Raw genomic sequence first — 16,800 nt, forward strand, 5'->3', positions numbered from 1 at the left:
TTGTTTAGGAAAGATTGATAGATTTGAAAGGTCTCAGGAAGTGTCCCAAATCTTTCTTAATCTTTCCTCAGCTAAATAATGAAACTTTAGTGATAGTATTGTATCAGTATTGGTTAAAACTTAGTTGACACTTTGTAAATTGGATTTCGTGCACTTGAGCGACCATAATACGATATCGTATATGTGGATTTAAATAGACAGATATTAATATTATAAATATAATAATAATAATAATAATAGTAATAATAATAATAATAATAATAATAAATAAATCATTAGGATAGATGCAGAAATAAATATGTTGCACTGATTTATAATCAAGTGTCCGTTATATATAAAATGAATTTCTTACAATAAAATGAACATTTATTTATGAATTCAAATTTATAAATTACGATATTTTATTAACGAGAAGAAATTTAATATATAGGGATTAAATTCTTAATATTAAACAATATTTGAGGAATTAATCATTTTCTACGTATATCAAATTGATTCATAATTAAAATATGTTAATAAGTTATAAATTGAAATTTATTATAGTAAAACGATAAAATTTGCTGAGTGCATAATATTACAAAAAAAAGTATCCAAGAATAATTTCCTAAAAAAAAAGTAACATTTATTTAAGATATTATTATTCCATTATAATATATAATATAAAAAAAAGAATTATTACTTTTTTTTTCATAACTCACTGATTAATTTCTCGGTAAAGTAATTGCATTTCACGTACGATGGGTTTGTAATATTCGATTGGTTAGTTGAATTCGTTCATATGTAAACACAAGTTAGTGTGAGTAGCACGTGTCCGAGACGCACGTGCTTTTCCTTCTCGCTAAAATAAAATAGTCATTTAAAGTTGAGAAACGACTAAATTGGATAGCTCTGAAAATAGATTTGTCAGTTTTTTAAAATTTGTTGTTTTTTTTTATTTGTGGATGCGTCTTTTTATGGGGGAATGGATAAAACACAACGTAAGAGAAAGGGTCAAATTTAATCATTTTTATTTCGAGATATGATATCATCTTATATCATCTATAACTGTCTAAATATTTTCAATATGCTATATTTAGATGGGTCAACAAAAAAGTATCAAAAAATGTTTTCGAAATGATGAGGATTAAAAAATGAAAATAAAAAAGTTCAAGTTTTTTCAACGATTCATCGAATCAGAATAATGGATATTATAAAAGTAGATATAACTTACCTATAAAGATATCGAGATAATAAATGTCAGGTGTTATATAAGAAAATATAAAAAAAAACCATATATATATATATATAAAACTATTTAAATATTTGCGTTAACAAAGTGGAATTTCTTTTCCTAAAGTTTTTCTCTAAAAATTTTATACTATTAATAATTTATAACTTGGTTAGAATAAAATTTTATCTATCTATAAAACGTTTCACGAGTTTTTAGGACTTTGAAAATTTACAATCTTTTCTTTCGTATTATTTTTTTAAGAATTTTACAATAAAAAGAAAGAAAAGAGGGGGATAGAAATTTTGTGTTGCGACGATAAAAGGAAATTAATTAATGCAGACAAAAAATTTCATACCGTTTGTGTGCAAATGAAGTAATAATTTCGTGTCGCCGTGGATACCTAATGTAATTAAAATAACGATGGAAACTTTTGAATCATTGGGACAATCAAGGCTATTGCATGTCTAAGTTTAGCCAAATTTGAAATTCCTTTTTTTTAATTTTTTCTTTTCTCGATAAAACCTTCGAATAATCTATTAATAATATTCATTAATTTAATTTGATAAGATTTAATGTTCTGAAATATTTTTATATATATACTTTTGTTATCCCAAAGAACAATAATCAAAAATAAGATTGATCGTAAAACTTATTGTATAATAGTAGGATTCTTTTTCTTTTCCGTAAAAATATTTCGAAGTTACAATTAATCTTTTTTAATAAATTGACAGAAACACAAGGCTGCTTTCATAAATTAATTGATGAAAATGTTTCGTCTCAGCTAAGAATGTTTTCTTTTTTTTCCATTATATATTCTTTAAAAATAGCCAAGAGTTGACGTTATTCGCAATCGTATTTTCACAGAATTTTAATAAACATCTGTGACTACTTTATAGTCATCTCGTATGACGTTTTTGAATGTTGTTTTCTATGTGACACACATACATCGTAGTTTTATATACATATATATATAATTTTCAGTAGATTCCTTTTCACGAAAACCTAGATTTACTTAAATACAAACTCACGTGTGAATACATGAGTGAAGGACCTAAAACGTTGCAGGAAACTATAAGTATAAAACCCATTTTGCGTTTTCAACGAGAGATATGCGTATTATTTATCTTGTCTTTTTATATTTATATATTTCTCTGTACCTTTTTCTTTTTTTTTTCTTTTTACTCTTTCTCGTATTAAACTTTTATGAAATCTACAAACAATTCCAACGGTAACAAAATAAAACGACGCGAACTTTAAAAAGCAATAACGAAATTAAATTACATTTTAAGACCGGACAACAGTAAAGAACATTATGATAAGATAATCTATACAAAAATAATAAATAAATAAATATATATAAATGAGAGGACATAGGGGATAGAAATAATTATAATAAAAGATCTATATAGGTTAACGTAATTAAGCAACGATAAGCTTCCCATCGATAATTCGCATAATTTGTATAATTTGCATATTTAATATAGAGAGTTATGTATGTATATCATACACATATTTACATGTATATGTAATGTAATTATTTATTTACCAGTTTAAAAAAAAGTGTTTCGTAAAAATTGATATTAAATAGTAATAAATGTTAGAAATGCAAGAATAAAAAAAATAACAACAGAAAAAATCAATCATATCGGCAATACTTATTTTTACTTCGATATTTAAAAAAAAGAGTAATATTTATCGCAATGAGAATTAAATCAAACTTTTCTACAACGATCAAAAGATTTTCTTCTGTGAGTTAAAATAAATTTATCTTGGAGATAAGAAAACTTGGAGATATTATTAAAATGAATCACGAGAAAGCTTTCCCCCTTTAATCGCGTGTAATCCACTCCTGTCTTCTTTTTCGTATTCATTTTACTTTCTTCCTTTTTACGTGCTACCGTTCTGCTTAGTTTCTTTGGAAATGTATTGTATTTCAAATAATTTTCTATTTAGAAAAAAAAATTATGCATCTATATATATATATATATAGATATCCTTTTTTTTTTTATTATTATTATTTTCTTTACTCAATTTTGTAACGAAAAGATAAAAGAATTAATTTCGTGTTTCGAAAGTTAATTAAAATTTACAAATGCCCACAATAGGTAAATATTTTGTTCATATTTATATGTATATATAATATATACATTCGTAGACAAGATAATTAAGCGTAATTCGTTTCATTTGTTAAATGATTATAACAAATGTTACGTGGCAAATTGATGGTCTCTAGGCATATCTTATTCGACTGATATTAGGATCGGGTTGGACCACCTAAAAATAAATAAAGAAAAAAATTATTAATTAATCGAAAAGTTAAAAAAATGAATTAATCCGTTAATCCATTAATCATACTTCTAAATCATTATTATTATAAGGTAATTGACTTACTTTGAAGCTATTAGTGGTTCCTTGATAAGGATAGATGCCTCCTAGAATATAACGATAATATCCAAAATGTTTGATACGATATTCACCAAGTTTAACATCTTTTGGAATTTCCCAGGTAATGTAAACCTGACTCGAACCAAGGACAACAGATTTTCTGACCCATTCGAATCTACGATAAAACAAAATAATATAATCGAGTCGTGTCTATTTTCTATATTTAAATTCGAAAAATAATTCGTTTAATCTAAATTGTTTATTAAATTATTTGAAACGCATACTTTGTTTCCCAGTCAGCATCCGTAGCAACAGTAATCCAAGTATTGTTATTTATCGCTAATCGTTCGATTATCAAATACGTTTCATCCGTCATTAGGTTATTCCGCGGATGTCCCGAGATCTGGAAAATGAAAATTAGATCAAATGTTGATATAAACAATAAATGATACACGTTTTAAACATTATTATTCTATCGATTTTATCATCTCGTTAATACGCCCATTGAAAATACGAGAAATTGTATTATTACATTTTACGTGATAATATGTAAATGTGGTTATATTTGATTTATATCATTTAAAAAGAGTATTGATATATATAATGAACTATTCAACATTTATTCATTCATTTTCATAACAATCGTATGTATGTAATACGAAACGATAACAGTATTGAAATTATAAATTCAATACGATTGGATGTTATGTAATTTATGATTTATATAAAATGTTTTAAAATTTATGATTTATATAAAATGTTTTATTTAGTTTTCTTTTTTTTTTTAAATCCATTATAATGATTTGATTACATATCTATTTCTTTTTATTGCAACTTCTTATTCGAAGAATGATAATCATATTTTTTTGTCTCAAATGATCGCTATAGAAAAAAAAATAAATAACATTTCCAACTTGTTACTCACGAATGATGCTTTGACGATATCTCCGGGATAAACGACAGAATTCGGTTGTACCACACAATCGCCAAAATTGTATCCCCAGTTTGCCGCATCGAAAAGAACCGGTGTGATAAAGCTGATCATTTTTTTCGAGCTTAAATACTGCGGGCTTGGACCCGGATTAACTTCTTTCTTCTGCGAATAATATAATAGATTTTTATTTTGTTAGCCAATATCAGATTTGATTTGGAATATAATAAGTCAAAGAAAAAAAGTTTTATAATAATCGATAAAATTAAATAAACGAATTATAATATATGTTATTTTTTTTATTAATTACTTACTTGAACGGCAGACATTACAAGATTTTGATATAATTTAAGATAAATAGTTAATGTATGTGGACCGTATATAGTGGATGCTCCTTCATACCTTTGAATCTAAAAATCAATAAAGTACAACACTTTATAACGATAAAATGATAATGATATAAAACAAAATAAAAGTATGTTTAACATTCTTGGTACGATAATAACTTTCATGTCCTGTAAAAGTATACATGATAGATTCATCTATCAAAATTCAAAGTGAAACAAGATAAAAATGTCATGATCTTAATTATTCATTTAACCGGTTTTCATACTTAAGACAATTTTTAAAACAAATATTTAAGAGTCATTAATAATTGAATATTACGTATTCGTTGGGGAAAAAATGTTAATGTAAAAAGAAAAGGAAAAATCTGTGAGATAACGTTGAACGAACAAAACTAAAAAAATTTTAATCCTGAATTGTAAGAAGAAGAATCATAAGAGTTGATGTTAGAGAAATGCTCGTTACACCGAGAGGTTTTACTAAATTAATAGACGTACTTGGTATTCCTCTGGGGTGGTAATGTAATCACTGTAAGTGTTACAAAGGCCTGCGATTATCACAGTGTAATCCTCATCGTATGTGACGCTATTCGTAGCAGTTTTAATAGCCTCTCTCAGTCTTCTTCCAGACATTGTCGTGAATTCACCTGGTACTCCAGCGATAATAACATTTCCAATAAAAGCGACCTGCGTCGAAACGATTCTCGGTTGCCACTGGTACGGGAACTTCATCTTCGGCAAACAAGATTAATGTGTTATATAGAAGAAAAATAAAAGAGGAAAAATAAAGAAACGGAGAAAAGAGAAATCACAAAGATATTAAGAATGACGTTATTGTTGTTAGACTGATTTTTCGTTATTTCATTAAATACTATTATTCGATTATATAAATATATATATATAATTGTAATTAACAATGTTTCATTCATTCGATACTTCGTATTATGAATTCATTTATATAAAGATAATATATTTTATTTAACAGTCATTCGATAATGAATTAATTGCGACGATTTATTGTAATTAAATTTACAAACGATACGTTAAAAAATCAATTTCGAATTTAATCTTTCATATAATTTTGTTTGTTCAATACTAAATCATATATAAAGTTTATGATATAATAAAATAAAACAATTAAATAAGAATTAAATTATATAATTTATCAAATATTATTACGTAAAATATGTTTATTCTTTGAATGTCATCCTATCATTTACTATATAATTTAATTACATATTACTTTTATCGAAATAAACGAATCGATGAACGAATTATCATTTGACTTTTTTATTATTGTATATTATACTTACTCGACCTGTGGCAAGTAAAATAGGTTTAGGACTGTGACAACGAACATCTTCATCCGTAGGAGCAGCTAAAAAATTTCGTACTGCGTTCCAAAAAGGATTAGAAGTCGTGGTACCTTGTTCGAAAGAAAATGATCCTGGCCCATCAGTTGTACCAGCAGCAAAACTATAACCCATTGCTGGTAAGCAACCATATACCTAAAATAAAAAATAAGAATAAGAATAAGAGAAAAAAAAGAGAAGAAAATAAAAACATTTTTATATAAGTAAGAGCCTTAGTCCCGTTTATTTATTTATTTACTTTCTTTTTTTCTTTCTTAGGAATTTATTCTCTATCCTTCGCTTTGCTCTAAATACAATAATGGTAATAAAAATATGAATTCTCTTATTTAGTTCAAATATTAGAAAAAAATATTCATCGGTATAATAATTATCTCACAAATACCAATACTACTAGCGCTTGGTACGGTGAAGTATAATGATTTTATGTAATCCGAGATCATCGACTCGGCAAACGCTATAATTCTATACAAATGGAAATTTTCGCAGAATTAAGAAAGACGTACGGTTTAATCGATATCATTATTATATGCAACGCGTATGTACATATATGTTTATTATATATATTATATATTTCATGTTCCGACCGATGAATCGCGTGAAAGGTTTTATAGAAAAATTTCAAAATAATAACGTTTAGCAAGAATCGCGCGATCGAATGTAAATTGATACGTTTGTTGTTAAAATGATTGAACAATATAATACCAAAATAAATTGAATGTTTGTCATGTGTAAATAAATGGCTATAAAAATTAATAAAACAATTTCAAATGAAAACGTTTCGTATTGAACGTTTAAATGACAAAAATATTTGGTCAACCATGTAATAATTCTCTTTTTTTTTTTTTCTTTGGAAATTAAAATATTTATGTAAATATATTGTTTTACTATATATTGAATTAAAATGACTCATAGAAATACAAATTAATTTCTGTTTCTTTTCGACTTATTGTAGAAATGTGTTGATTAAATTAATATGAATTATTTATTTACTAAGAAGTATTTAAATTTTTCTAATAAAAAAAATATCTTTACTTTCTCGAATTCTTCTGTAGTTTTATTATAGAACGTCGCAGATTCCTTAGGCATATCAACAAATTGATGTACAACACGTATCGGACCGACTACTTCCTTCGGACGACCATTCTTCCAAAGATCCTGCAATAAACAAACGAACAATTATTATTTTACAATTTCTCAATAGTTCCTTCGCGTTTTTATTATAAAACTTTGAATTAACGTAATTAATTTTGTTATTTTAAAAAAATGATACTATCATATATATATGATTATGCGATATCGATATTATTACACAATTTTATGTATTGTAATATTTTTTTGACCTATTTCCTGCTTCCATCTTTCTGTAAAGATTGATGTATGTTTAATATAAGTATTATTATTTATTAATTCATCAAAGAATAAGAAAAAAGTATTGTATGTATTACATGGTAATGCTATAGTTTACTCGACTATATCAACGTTATTCAAAGTATAATGATTCAAGAACATAGGTTTTTTACTGAGGTACTAGCATAATTCTTGTGTAACACTTGCCGGATAAATGTATGATAGAGTTTCCGATCTTTGAACGGTACGAGGTAAAAAAAACCAGTACAATTGTGGTTACATTTTAAACTTGTCCGACAAGTTTTATGAGTTTCCATCTTCATTACTTTTAATGTTTCACATAAAGCCTTACATTATTATTATAACAATTTTATTTTAATTCTAATCATGATTACTATAATATTATTACATCATATATTTCTCAAATATTTTATTATTATTTGTATAACAATATTATTTTAATATTATTATTAACACAATCACCATCACCACCACCATCATCATCATCATACTATTATCATTATTATTATTATTATTAATATTATTTATTTAGATAATTATACGTATTATTATATTGTTTTCATTACTTCAATAATCGTGAAAAATTGAAACACTTATGAAAGACTTTGTTAAACGGATGTTGAGAGATCTGAAATCGACGAATCAGAAGCTTCGACGCAATGGCTTTGTAATTAACATACATTCGAGTGTTTCTCATCCGTGACGAAGGAATCAGGCTTATAACGCATAACGTATACAGCTCGAAGAATTTTCCACAGAAATGGGGGATTAGGATGATAAAGGATTCAATGCTTGACACATTTACCCTTTGCGAATCTTACACACATATATATATATAGGTATAGACACCCACCTAGTTCAAACTTCGACCCATTGCTTGTCAAACTAAAGCCAGAGTATGCGTATAAACAGAAAACGCAAAACGTTCTTCTTATTTCAAGGGGATGTGTTATAAGAAAAAAAATACGGTTTCTTTCCGAATTACTCAGCATTTTACCACGTATTTAAGAATTATTTGATCTTATCGAAAAATAATCAATCCGATCGTTGACCGGATCGTTTTTATGAGTACCTATTATATAAAAACAATGTAGAGATATATTATATGTCTTACAATATTGTTTTCTTTTATACGTGTTTTTAAATAAATTACTTTATTAGTTGTAATTTCATAAGATTATTTTGTAATGATCGAATTCATTTGTAATAATATTATATGAATCAATGTTTAATCTATTACATTATGTTATACGATTTTAAATGTAATTTCATATTCTATCGTTACTTCGTATCAAAATTTATTTTTACGATCCTTACGTTGTATTATTTTACGATTAAACGAGAGAACGGAAGAAAAATAAGAAACAAAAAATTAATTTATATAGAATTTAATGGAAAAATAATGAAATCATTTAAATTGATGATTATGTTTAGAATGTATACAAGAAATTTGAACAGTATGAACAGTTTGAAATAAAAACGACATAGAAGGAATAAACGAAGGATATATTCTTTTTCTTTTTTTTTTTTTCATTTAATGATCAAATAGCGGGGAAAATCATCTGCGCCAATTGGTCGTACGAAGAGAGTCTTCTTAGCAACTGGAAATTTTCGTGGTCTCACGAGAAGTGGTCTATCGATACCATTTCCGACGAAGTTCACAACACCCAAAGGGAAAGTGACCTAAGTAAAGATCGTGTTGGAAGAGATCCGACCACCACTTTGAAAAGAGACAGATAAAAGTAAATACAGAAAGAAAGAGAGAGAGAGAGAGAGAAAGAGAACATCATACATACGATACACCACTTTCCCTTGCACAACCACATTAAGTGTTTTTTGCACGTCTTAAGAGACAGATCATTATAAACTTTAAACGAAGTACCGAGCTGAAGTCAGAGATTCTTAAGATAATTTAACGTTCCTTGCAAGATGACAAAACTTTACTCCAAACTTTATAAAACAAATTTGAATTATATCGTACAGTACTGTGTAAAAAAAAATTAATAATATTAATTAAATAGAGAAAGAAGAACTTAATTAAATATTTTTCAATATGCCATTATTCGAGGAATAATAAAAGATAATCTCTAGAAAAAATAAAAAATGTAGAAATATTTTTAAAAATTCTTAATGAATCTATGCAAAAGTAAAGGTTTCTTAACGAGAATTAAAATAGAAGATGTAAAAGTGAGATTTATTATGTTAAAGGAAGCAAACAATTAGTATGGTAATTATGTGAACAAGTTATAAACTAAATCTTGGATATTATATTTAAATAGTTCATATATATACTTTTCTTTATTGTATATTTTGTTTTTTTTGTGAATGAATAAATGTAAAATGTAAAATAATCGGTGAATAACGTTAAATGTTACCGGTTCATTTCTAACTACCTACGACAGAATAGTGATCGATGTTGGTTATTGATCAGTGCTAATTACTTTCCTTAAGTAATTTAATTTTCGTTCCAGTATTAACGAGTAGGAGTAACAAGGGGTGAGACTTTAAAAAAGAAGAATCATTCAGACGTTTTTGCTTTTTCCTATTGGAGGTTTCATTAATAAAATTTATATTAACAAACGTAATGCTTTTTAAATGATTAGCATATAAATGAAATTCACAATGATTGTTTAGCAAGAAATAAAATTTCGTTTGGTTATATCAATGGTTGTATTAAAGAAATATGCATTTACATTTCTCTTCATGAATTTTAATGTTCTTGAAAAAAAAAATATCTCTTTTAAAGGAAAAAACATTAGAAATTGTTTTATAATATACTCAACTCATTTATCATATTTTTTATTTTCATAAGACACCGAAATAATATGGATTCGAACGAAATTAAAGTGAACGACCATGATGTCGAAGAAAAATAATACGTCGAATCTAAGAATTCCAGCCGTGTTCATAAATTATACGGATAAATAAGTTTCATGATTTATAAATAAAAAAAAAAGTAATATATTATTTTAAATATGTAATTTAAAAATGATTTATCGCACGGGCGTGCCACTTCTCGTTGTAACATTTTCATTATATTATTTACGCCCGACTATGAGGAATTTTTCATGCAATTTTTATTAACTTTAACTTTTTCAATTAAAAAGAAAAAAATTATAAATGAGTTTTATATATACGTTTTTTATATAGAGGTTTTACCATATTCGATACGGTTCATTAATAAAAGATTTACTGACGCATTTGTCCAAATTTCATGTCATCGATTTAATTTAGCGTCAAGTAGAAGGTACAAATAATACTAACAAAAAAAAAAAAATAATTGTTTGTAGTGAAAAACGTCAAAGAATGAATATAAGCAGTGTTAAATTAGTCATACGAATAAATTTTGGGTTTAAATGGATTTATTGAAATTCGTGGATCGTATCGGTGAAAGGTGAAAGGTTATATATTTGCAAAACAAGACACGTACACCAGTACCCAGCATAATAATTCGATTACTAATCCCTTACGATGAACATCTTAGACAGTCTTGGTATACGATTTTAACGTCATTAACAAACAAATTACGCCAAAGTATCTAGAAGCTAGTATACGAATAACGCATCTTCAATATAATACACTAATGTAAGTTACGCTCGAGAAACCTTGGTGAAATCTTGGTCCACATATTCTTGCTTTTTTTTTTCTTCTTCCTTGGTTTTAATTATTCTTAGAGTATAACTTTGATTAACAGGAAAGAAACGTGTATTCGTAGCGATCACCGTAACGAACACTGATCTCTTTTCATATACGTATAAATATGTATATAAGTTTTGTATATATATTAATGTAAGTACATTTTGCATTGTGAACAAATTTTTATAATAAGAAAAAGATTGGTCAATTTAATTGTTTATTTTTACGATGATAAAGTTGTCTTTGTATCCTAGTACTTTTCAATTTTTTTATTTTTTATTTTTAGATTCGTTTTATATTAACCGACATTAATCCGATCCAATGTTAATTAGAATTCCTTTTCTTTTTTTAAATCGTTTCAATTAAAAAAATTTTCCGTCGTATTGGCGTATCGTATTACGAAAAAAACTCTATCGATCGTTTGCGTTTTCGTATATCGTAGTATGTATTCGTTAAATTTCTTTCACCATTGTAACTTCAAAACCGAAAAACATTTTACCTTAGTCCCTAAAACGTGTTCTCTAAATTTCTAATAGGGTCGTGCGAAAACTCGGAATTCGCAATTTATGTCGGGGTGGAAAATTTGCGGAATGGTATATACTTCAACTAACTTTATAGTACCACTTGAAAAAGCATGTTGCTCGGAAAAATTTCCAACACAGGTGTGTAAGCTCGATATCGAGTACATGAATAACGATTAAAGTACGATGAACGTAGAATAACTAAAATTTCACTATTTAATTATCAACAAAAAAGTCGACACAAATTATTCCAAGCAAATAATATTAAAATACGATTATATTATTAATTTATATAATTTCTTAATTAGCTTAAATCTTTTGAAAACCCATTAGATCGATTAAAATAAAAACTCAACGAAATGTTCTAATTATCTTTGTATTCGTTTAAAAATATCTTCATGAAATAATATGACCGAATTCAATTGTATTATTTAAAATTAAAAAAAAAAACTCCGCTAAATTAATTACTTTCAGCACGAATACATTCACAAACGATCGAACGTTTCAATTACTTTCTTACGTATATAAAAATCATTACGAAATAATAATTATAGAGATCGCGTGATTATTTTTTAATGGTTTCTGTTCATTTAAAAAAGACAAAAAAAGCTCAGCAAATATTTCACGCATAAAAATTGGACCATTCCAAATTTTCAAATTATCTGATTATAAATCTATCAATGCAATGCTAAAATCATACGATTCTTTTCTTTCTAATCACATCTATGATGATACTTTACATGAACATTGATAACTATAAAATATCGTAATAATAATGACAAATCGAATCGTAATTTATATTTAATAATAACAAAGCGAGTGCAATGGAGTCATCTCGTTCACACGCATATACTTTTAATTAATCTATTACGCATTTACTATACTTCGTAACTTTCCTTCCGTTCGACATTGAACTATTTCACTATTTCTATCGATACTATTCAATCCTGTTACGCTTCTGCAATTTTCTTCGTCATTGAAGGACGTTATTACATTACGCGTTAATCCTTCACGTTAATGTCGTAAAGCTGGTTTCCGCGATGAAGCCAGTCGTGAGAAAATCCAATCAATAGATCGCTTTTTTATTTTGTTTTTTTTTTTCAACATCTTATATATATATATATTTTATTTTTAATTTATCTCAGAATAATCGGAATACACTTTAATTTGCGTAATGTTTTATTAATCCTATTTGACTTCTTTTTCAAACTATAAAATCTAAAACGTTAAAACACAAATTTTTATTTATTGATTATTGTAAAAAAAGTGAATGATTTATTATATATTACGACATTTTTATATGATAATTAATTAAATGTGATTTTAAATGTTTTTTTGTACAAACTATCGATTTACGTATGAATGTTGAATACGACATTAATTTAAATCAATGTTATATCATTTTGTAATGCAGTAAAATAATTTTGACCGATAATATACATTCGAATATATGAATGTAATGTATATATCACTTGTTTCCATTCAAAGAGTATTATTTGCTAACGTAAACGATCAGAGACGAACTGAAAATGAAGTACTCACCAAGTCTCATTCGATTTTAACGTCATTAAGGTTTGCAGCACGAGGTCATCATAGTAATTCTCGCGAGAATATTGGATCGTCATTTATCCTATCGTTCCAATCCGTTGTAAAAGTTAATTGTTAAAGAACCATTCGTTTTGTGATTCGTCTAGTTAAAGGTGTGGTTTGTTTTCCCGGAAGGGGCAAGGTAAGAAAAAGAAGGATTGAAAAATGAATCACGAAACTATTTCATTTTCGTTGTCCTGTATGAGTTACATTTTTATCGTTCGTTGAGACAACGAGCACAAACACGTAAACACATACGTACACACACAAACAGATACAAATACACGTTAAGTTATATTAACAGGTAAATATTTCAACATTTTTAATGAGACACGTTGATTATGCGATGGTTCAAGCTGCTTACTAATCATTCTTTTGTAAATCAATATACACACACATACATATATATACTTACATACATACAGATACAGATAGATATATCTGTAAAACAAAAAAATAGTAATATAAGTCTGAAGATATTTCGAATAATTAGAGTAATCCATTAATTTCATTTTGCACATCGCCTACTACTATCTCGATCTTCATTTTCTTTCCCTTTCTTTTTCTCATTTCCTTACTTTTTTTTTCATCCTTTCCAGCTCGTTATTTCTCGTATGCTTTCTTTATTAAAAAAATTGCGTTTCTACTACGAGAGGGGGGAAAGGTATATCTGATGTGCGTGAAATGAAAATGTAATTAGTCGTTTAAATATTTCATGTAATTGAAACGATAATTAAAACCATAAGAAATAAGCAAAAATGGATTTATATCTGACATATTAATATTTTATAAATGCAATGTAATAAATAACAACGAATTAAATGTTACGAAGAGATTAAATGAAATCGATAAACTTTGCAAAAATTACGAAAATGATTTGAATGTGATTATATTTATGGTTGGAAAACGATTCGATGGGATAATTATTAACTCTTTAAATAGGTAAGAACGAAATATCACCGTGACAATTCGATAAAATCAATTGTGATAGTAGAAAAAGAGATAGAGGAAAAGTAAAGAAGGGGAAGTACAGACGACAGAGGCACGAACAAATAAATAAACAGAGAGACAAGGAGACAGAGAGAGATGAGTATACAGATAGACAGAGACAAATAAACAAGGGAATGAAATAAAACGAGGAGAGGGGGAGAGAAAGAAATAAATAAATAAAACGAAAAAGAGAGATAGATAGATTAGACGGTTTTAGACAGAGATAAACAGTTAAGGTAAAGAATAAGAGAGAAAGAGAAAGATAGATTGGAGTAAATATATGAAAGAAAATCCACACATTTAAAGTAAAAAATAAAAAAATAAAAAGAAATAAAAAGGATTGCAGAAGAAAAGAAAAAAGCAAATGTTAAAAAATCGAGAAAGAGGATATTTGATATCAAAATGTATTCAAATTATTTTGGAATTTTTAATTAAAATTTTCTATTTGATATTATTCCTTTGTTCTTGCCATTAAGACTTTTTACGATCATAATAATTATGAATATTATATTACTATTATTATTTTTAAAAATGTTTATTTTATTTAAACGAGTATTTTTTATTATCCGTATTAAATTGTAAACAAAAAGAGAAATATAATTTTATTTATTAAGGACCAATTGTACGACCGATTTGATAAAATTACAATTATTATAAATATTATATTATATTATTTAAACAAGTATACAAATTTCTTATCATCTGTATTCAATTGTGAAGAAAAAAGAAATATAATTTTATTTATTAAGGATCAATCGTGTACGTCCAGTTTGATAAAATTATAATTATCATAAATATTGTATTATTTAAACAAGTACAAAATTTCCTATCATTTGTATTCAATTGTAAAAAAAAACAAATTTAACTTTATTTCGTATGATCGCTAATATATATATATAAATCATTGGTAGATTAAATATTTAAATAACGAGATAAAACTTGGTAGTAAGGATTTTTAAGCGCGGAAGCTGAGTGCCAACTGGAATAGATCTTAAGATACGATTTATAATGAAGGCAGAGGTGCTACATGATTGCAATGTCCTGCTTTAAGACGTGGGAACAGGAACGTGTAAATACGTCGGATCGTTAGTGAGTGAGTGGTGACTCGTTCCATTTTTATTTCTCTCGACTTCTTTCTCTCTCTCTTTCTCTCTCTTTTTCATTTTCATCTTATCCCTACTTTAGAAGACTATTTTCTAGGAGAATTACGGCCACCCTATGCTAATCGACCCTTGCACAAGGCGGCTTCAAGCTAATATCAAAACGTATAACCCTCATTTCTAACTTCTATCGTTTATTTTCTTACCATCGTGAGACGAAATTTCTTCATGAGCGCAATTGGTGGTCTTTAAATTCACGTTGATCTGATTTATGCAATTCAGGTTTCGATGCATGTTAAGAAAAGTCATGTTTCATGTGAGAACGTTGAAGTAATTCACAATTTCTTAGTTTTATCGATTTTTTTCATCGATAATATCAAAAAGTTTATAAAAAATATTTATATATATATATTTAATATATATAATTTTATATTTAATTAATTTAATGAATTATTTATAACTATTTAATTAGACACACAAATGTAAAAAACAATGTAATTCCAAGTAAATACAAATTCCAACTGTCGTTCGTTAATTTTTCTTTTCCTTTACTCTCAATAAATAAAATTTAACATAAATCTAAAAGATGTCATTCAACTAATACGACACAAATTGATCATGCGTTTACAACTCCTCCTTCTTATTCTAATTTTTTTTCCTTCTCCCTTTCTACTAGTGAAATGCTCGAGAAAGGGTTACGAAATCTTCACGTAACTGTGATAGTTCGTTGGAAATTTTGTGCGTACGCTATGAATACGAAAGAAGAAGGATATCGGGAAGTGATGTGATTGGGAGGAAGAGAAAAACAGAGAAAACAAACAAACAAACAAATAAACAAAGAAATAATGGAAGTGGTTCTTCTTCCTCTTGTCAACGACTAAGAGACAACTATGGTTATTCAATTGGTATAGTATAGTAGTATTAGTTGTAGTAGTTGTTGTTGGTTTCACTTCTTACAAAGTAGTTTAGAAGTGTTTGCTGTGTTAGTCTCGCATGAAATCGAACTAGGGAGCAGTCATACATTAACTATTCACAACCTCGTACGTTACACACGCTTCCTTTCTTAACCGGCTTTGAATAACAAGTGTACATCATCATCTCCAGCCTGCACTTCTCTTTTCTAATCTTGGCCATATCTAACGAGAATATTGGCATGCTTCTTCCTTCCACGTTTTCACTAAAATTTATGTGATAGTTTCGAACGTTACTATAGTATCACCAACTTTTTTTTACGTGCAATTTAAATTTAAATCAATTCTATATCACAATTCAATGAAATATATATTTACGTTTTTTCCTTTTACTTAGATTCGATGCAATATTTTTTATTTTTTTTTTATTTTTGAAATAATACA

The 16,800-nt window shown here is 26.9% G+C and overlaps 1 protein-coding gene across 1 annotated transcript in view; it reads right to left on the reverse strand.

Annotated features, from left to right (window-relative positions):
• Nucleotides 1–3,311: 3,311 nt before the first annotated feature.
• The window catches only part of LOC122516414 (neutral ceramidase), a 32,940-nt gene continuing 19,451 nt past the window's right edge, over nucleotides 3,312–16,800 (reverse strand). The window contains exons 8-15 of the mRNA XM_043634201.1: nucleotides 7,276–7,398; nucleotides 6,184–6,378; nucleotides 5,369–5,602; nucleotides 4,841–4,936; nucleotides 4,521–4,691; nucleotides 3,880–3,998; nucleotides 3,602–3,770; nucleotides 3,312–3,484 (exon numbers count right to left, since the gene is read on the reverse strand). Coding sequence (XP_043490136.1) covers nucleotides 3,440–3,484; nucleotides 3,602–3,770; nucleotides 3,880–3,998; nucleotides 4,521–4,691; nucleotides 4,841–4,936; nucleotides 5,369–5,602; nucleotides 6,184–6,378; nucleotides 7,276–7,398 — 1,152 coding nt within the window. The 3' untranslated portion in view covers nucleotides 3,312–3,439. The remainder of the gene's footprint in view (nucleotides 3,485–3,601; nucleotides 3,771–3,879; nucleotides 3,999–4,520; nucleotides 4,692–4,840; nucleotides 4,937–5,368; nucleotides 5,603–6,183; nucleotides 6,379–7,275; nucleotides 7,399–16,800) is intronic.

The sequence above is a fragment of the Polistes fuscatus genome, unplaced genomic scaffold (assembly GCF_010416935.1).
Source record: "Polistes fuscatus isolate 324 unplaced genomic scaffold, CU_Pfus_HIC Scaffold2, whole genome shotgun sequence".
In the NCBI taxonomy this organism is placed as follows: Eukaryota; Metazoa; Arthropoda; class Insecta; order Hymenoptera; family Vespidae; genus Polistes; species Polistes fuscatus.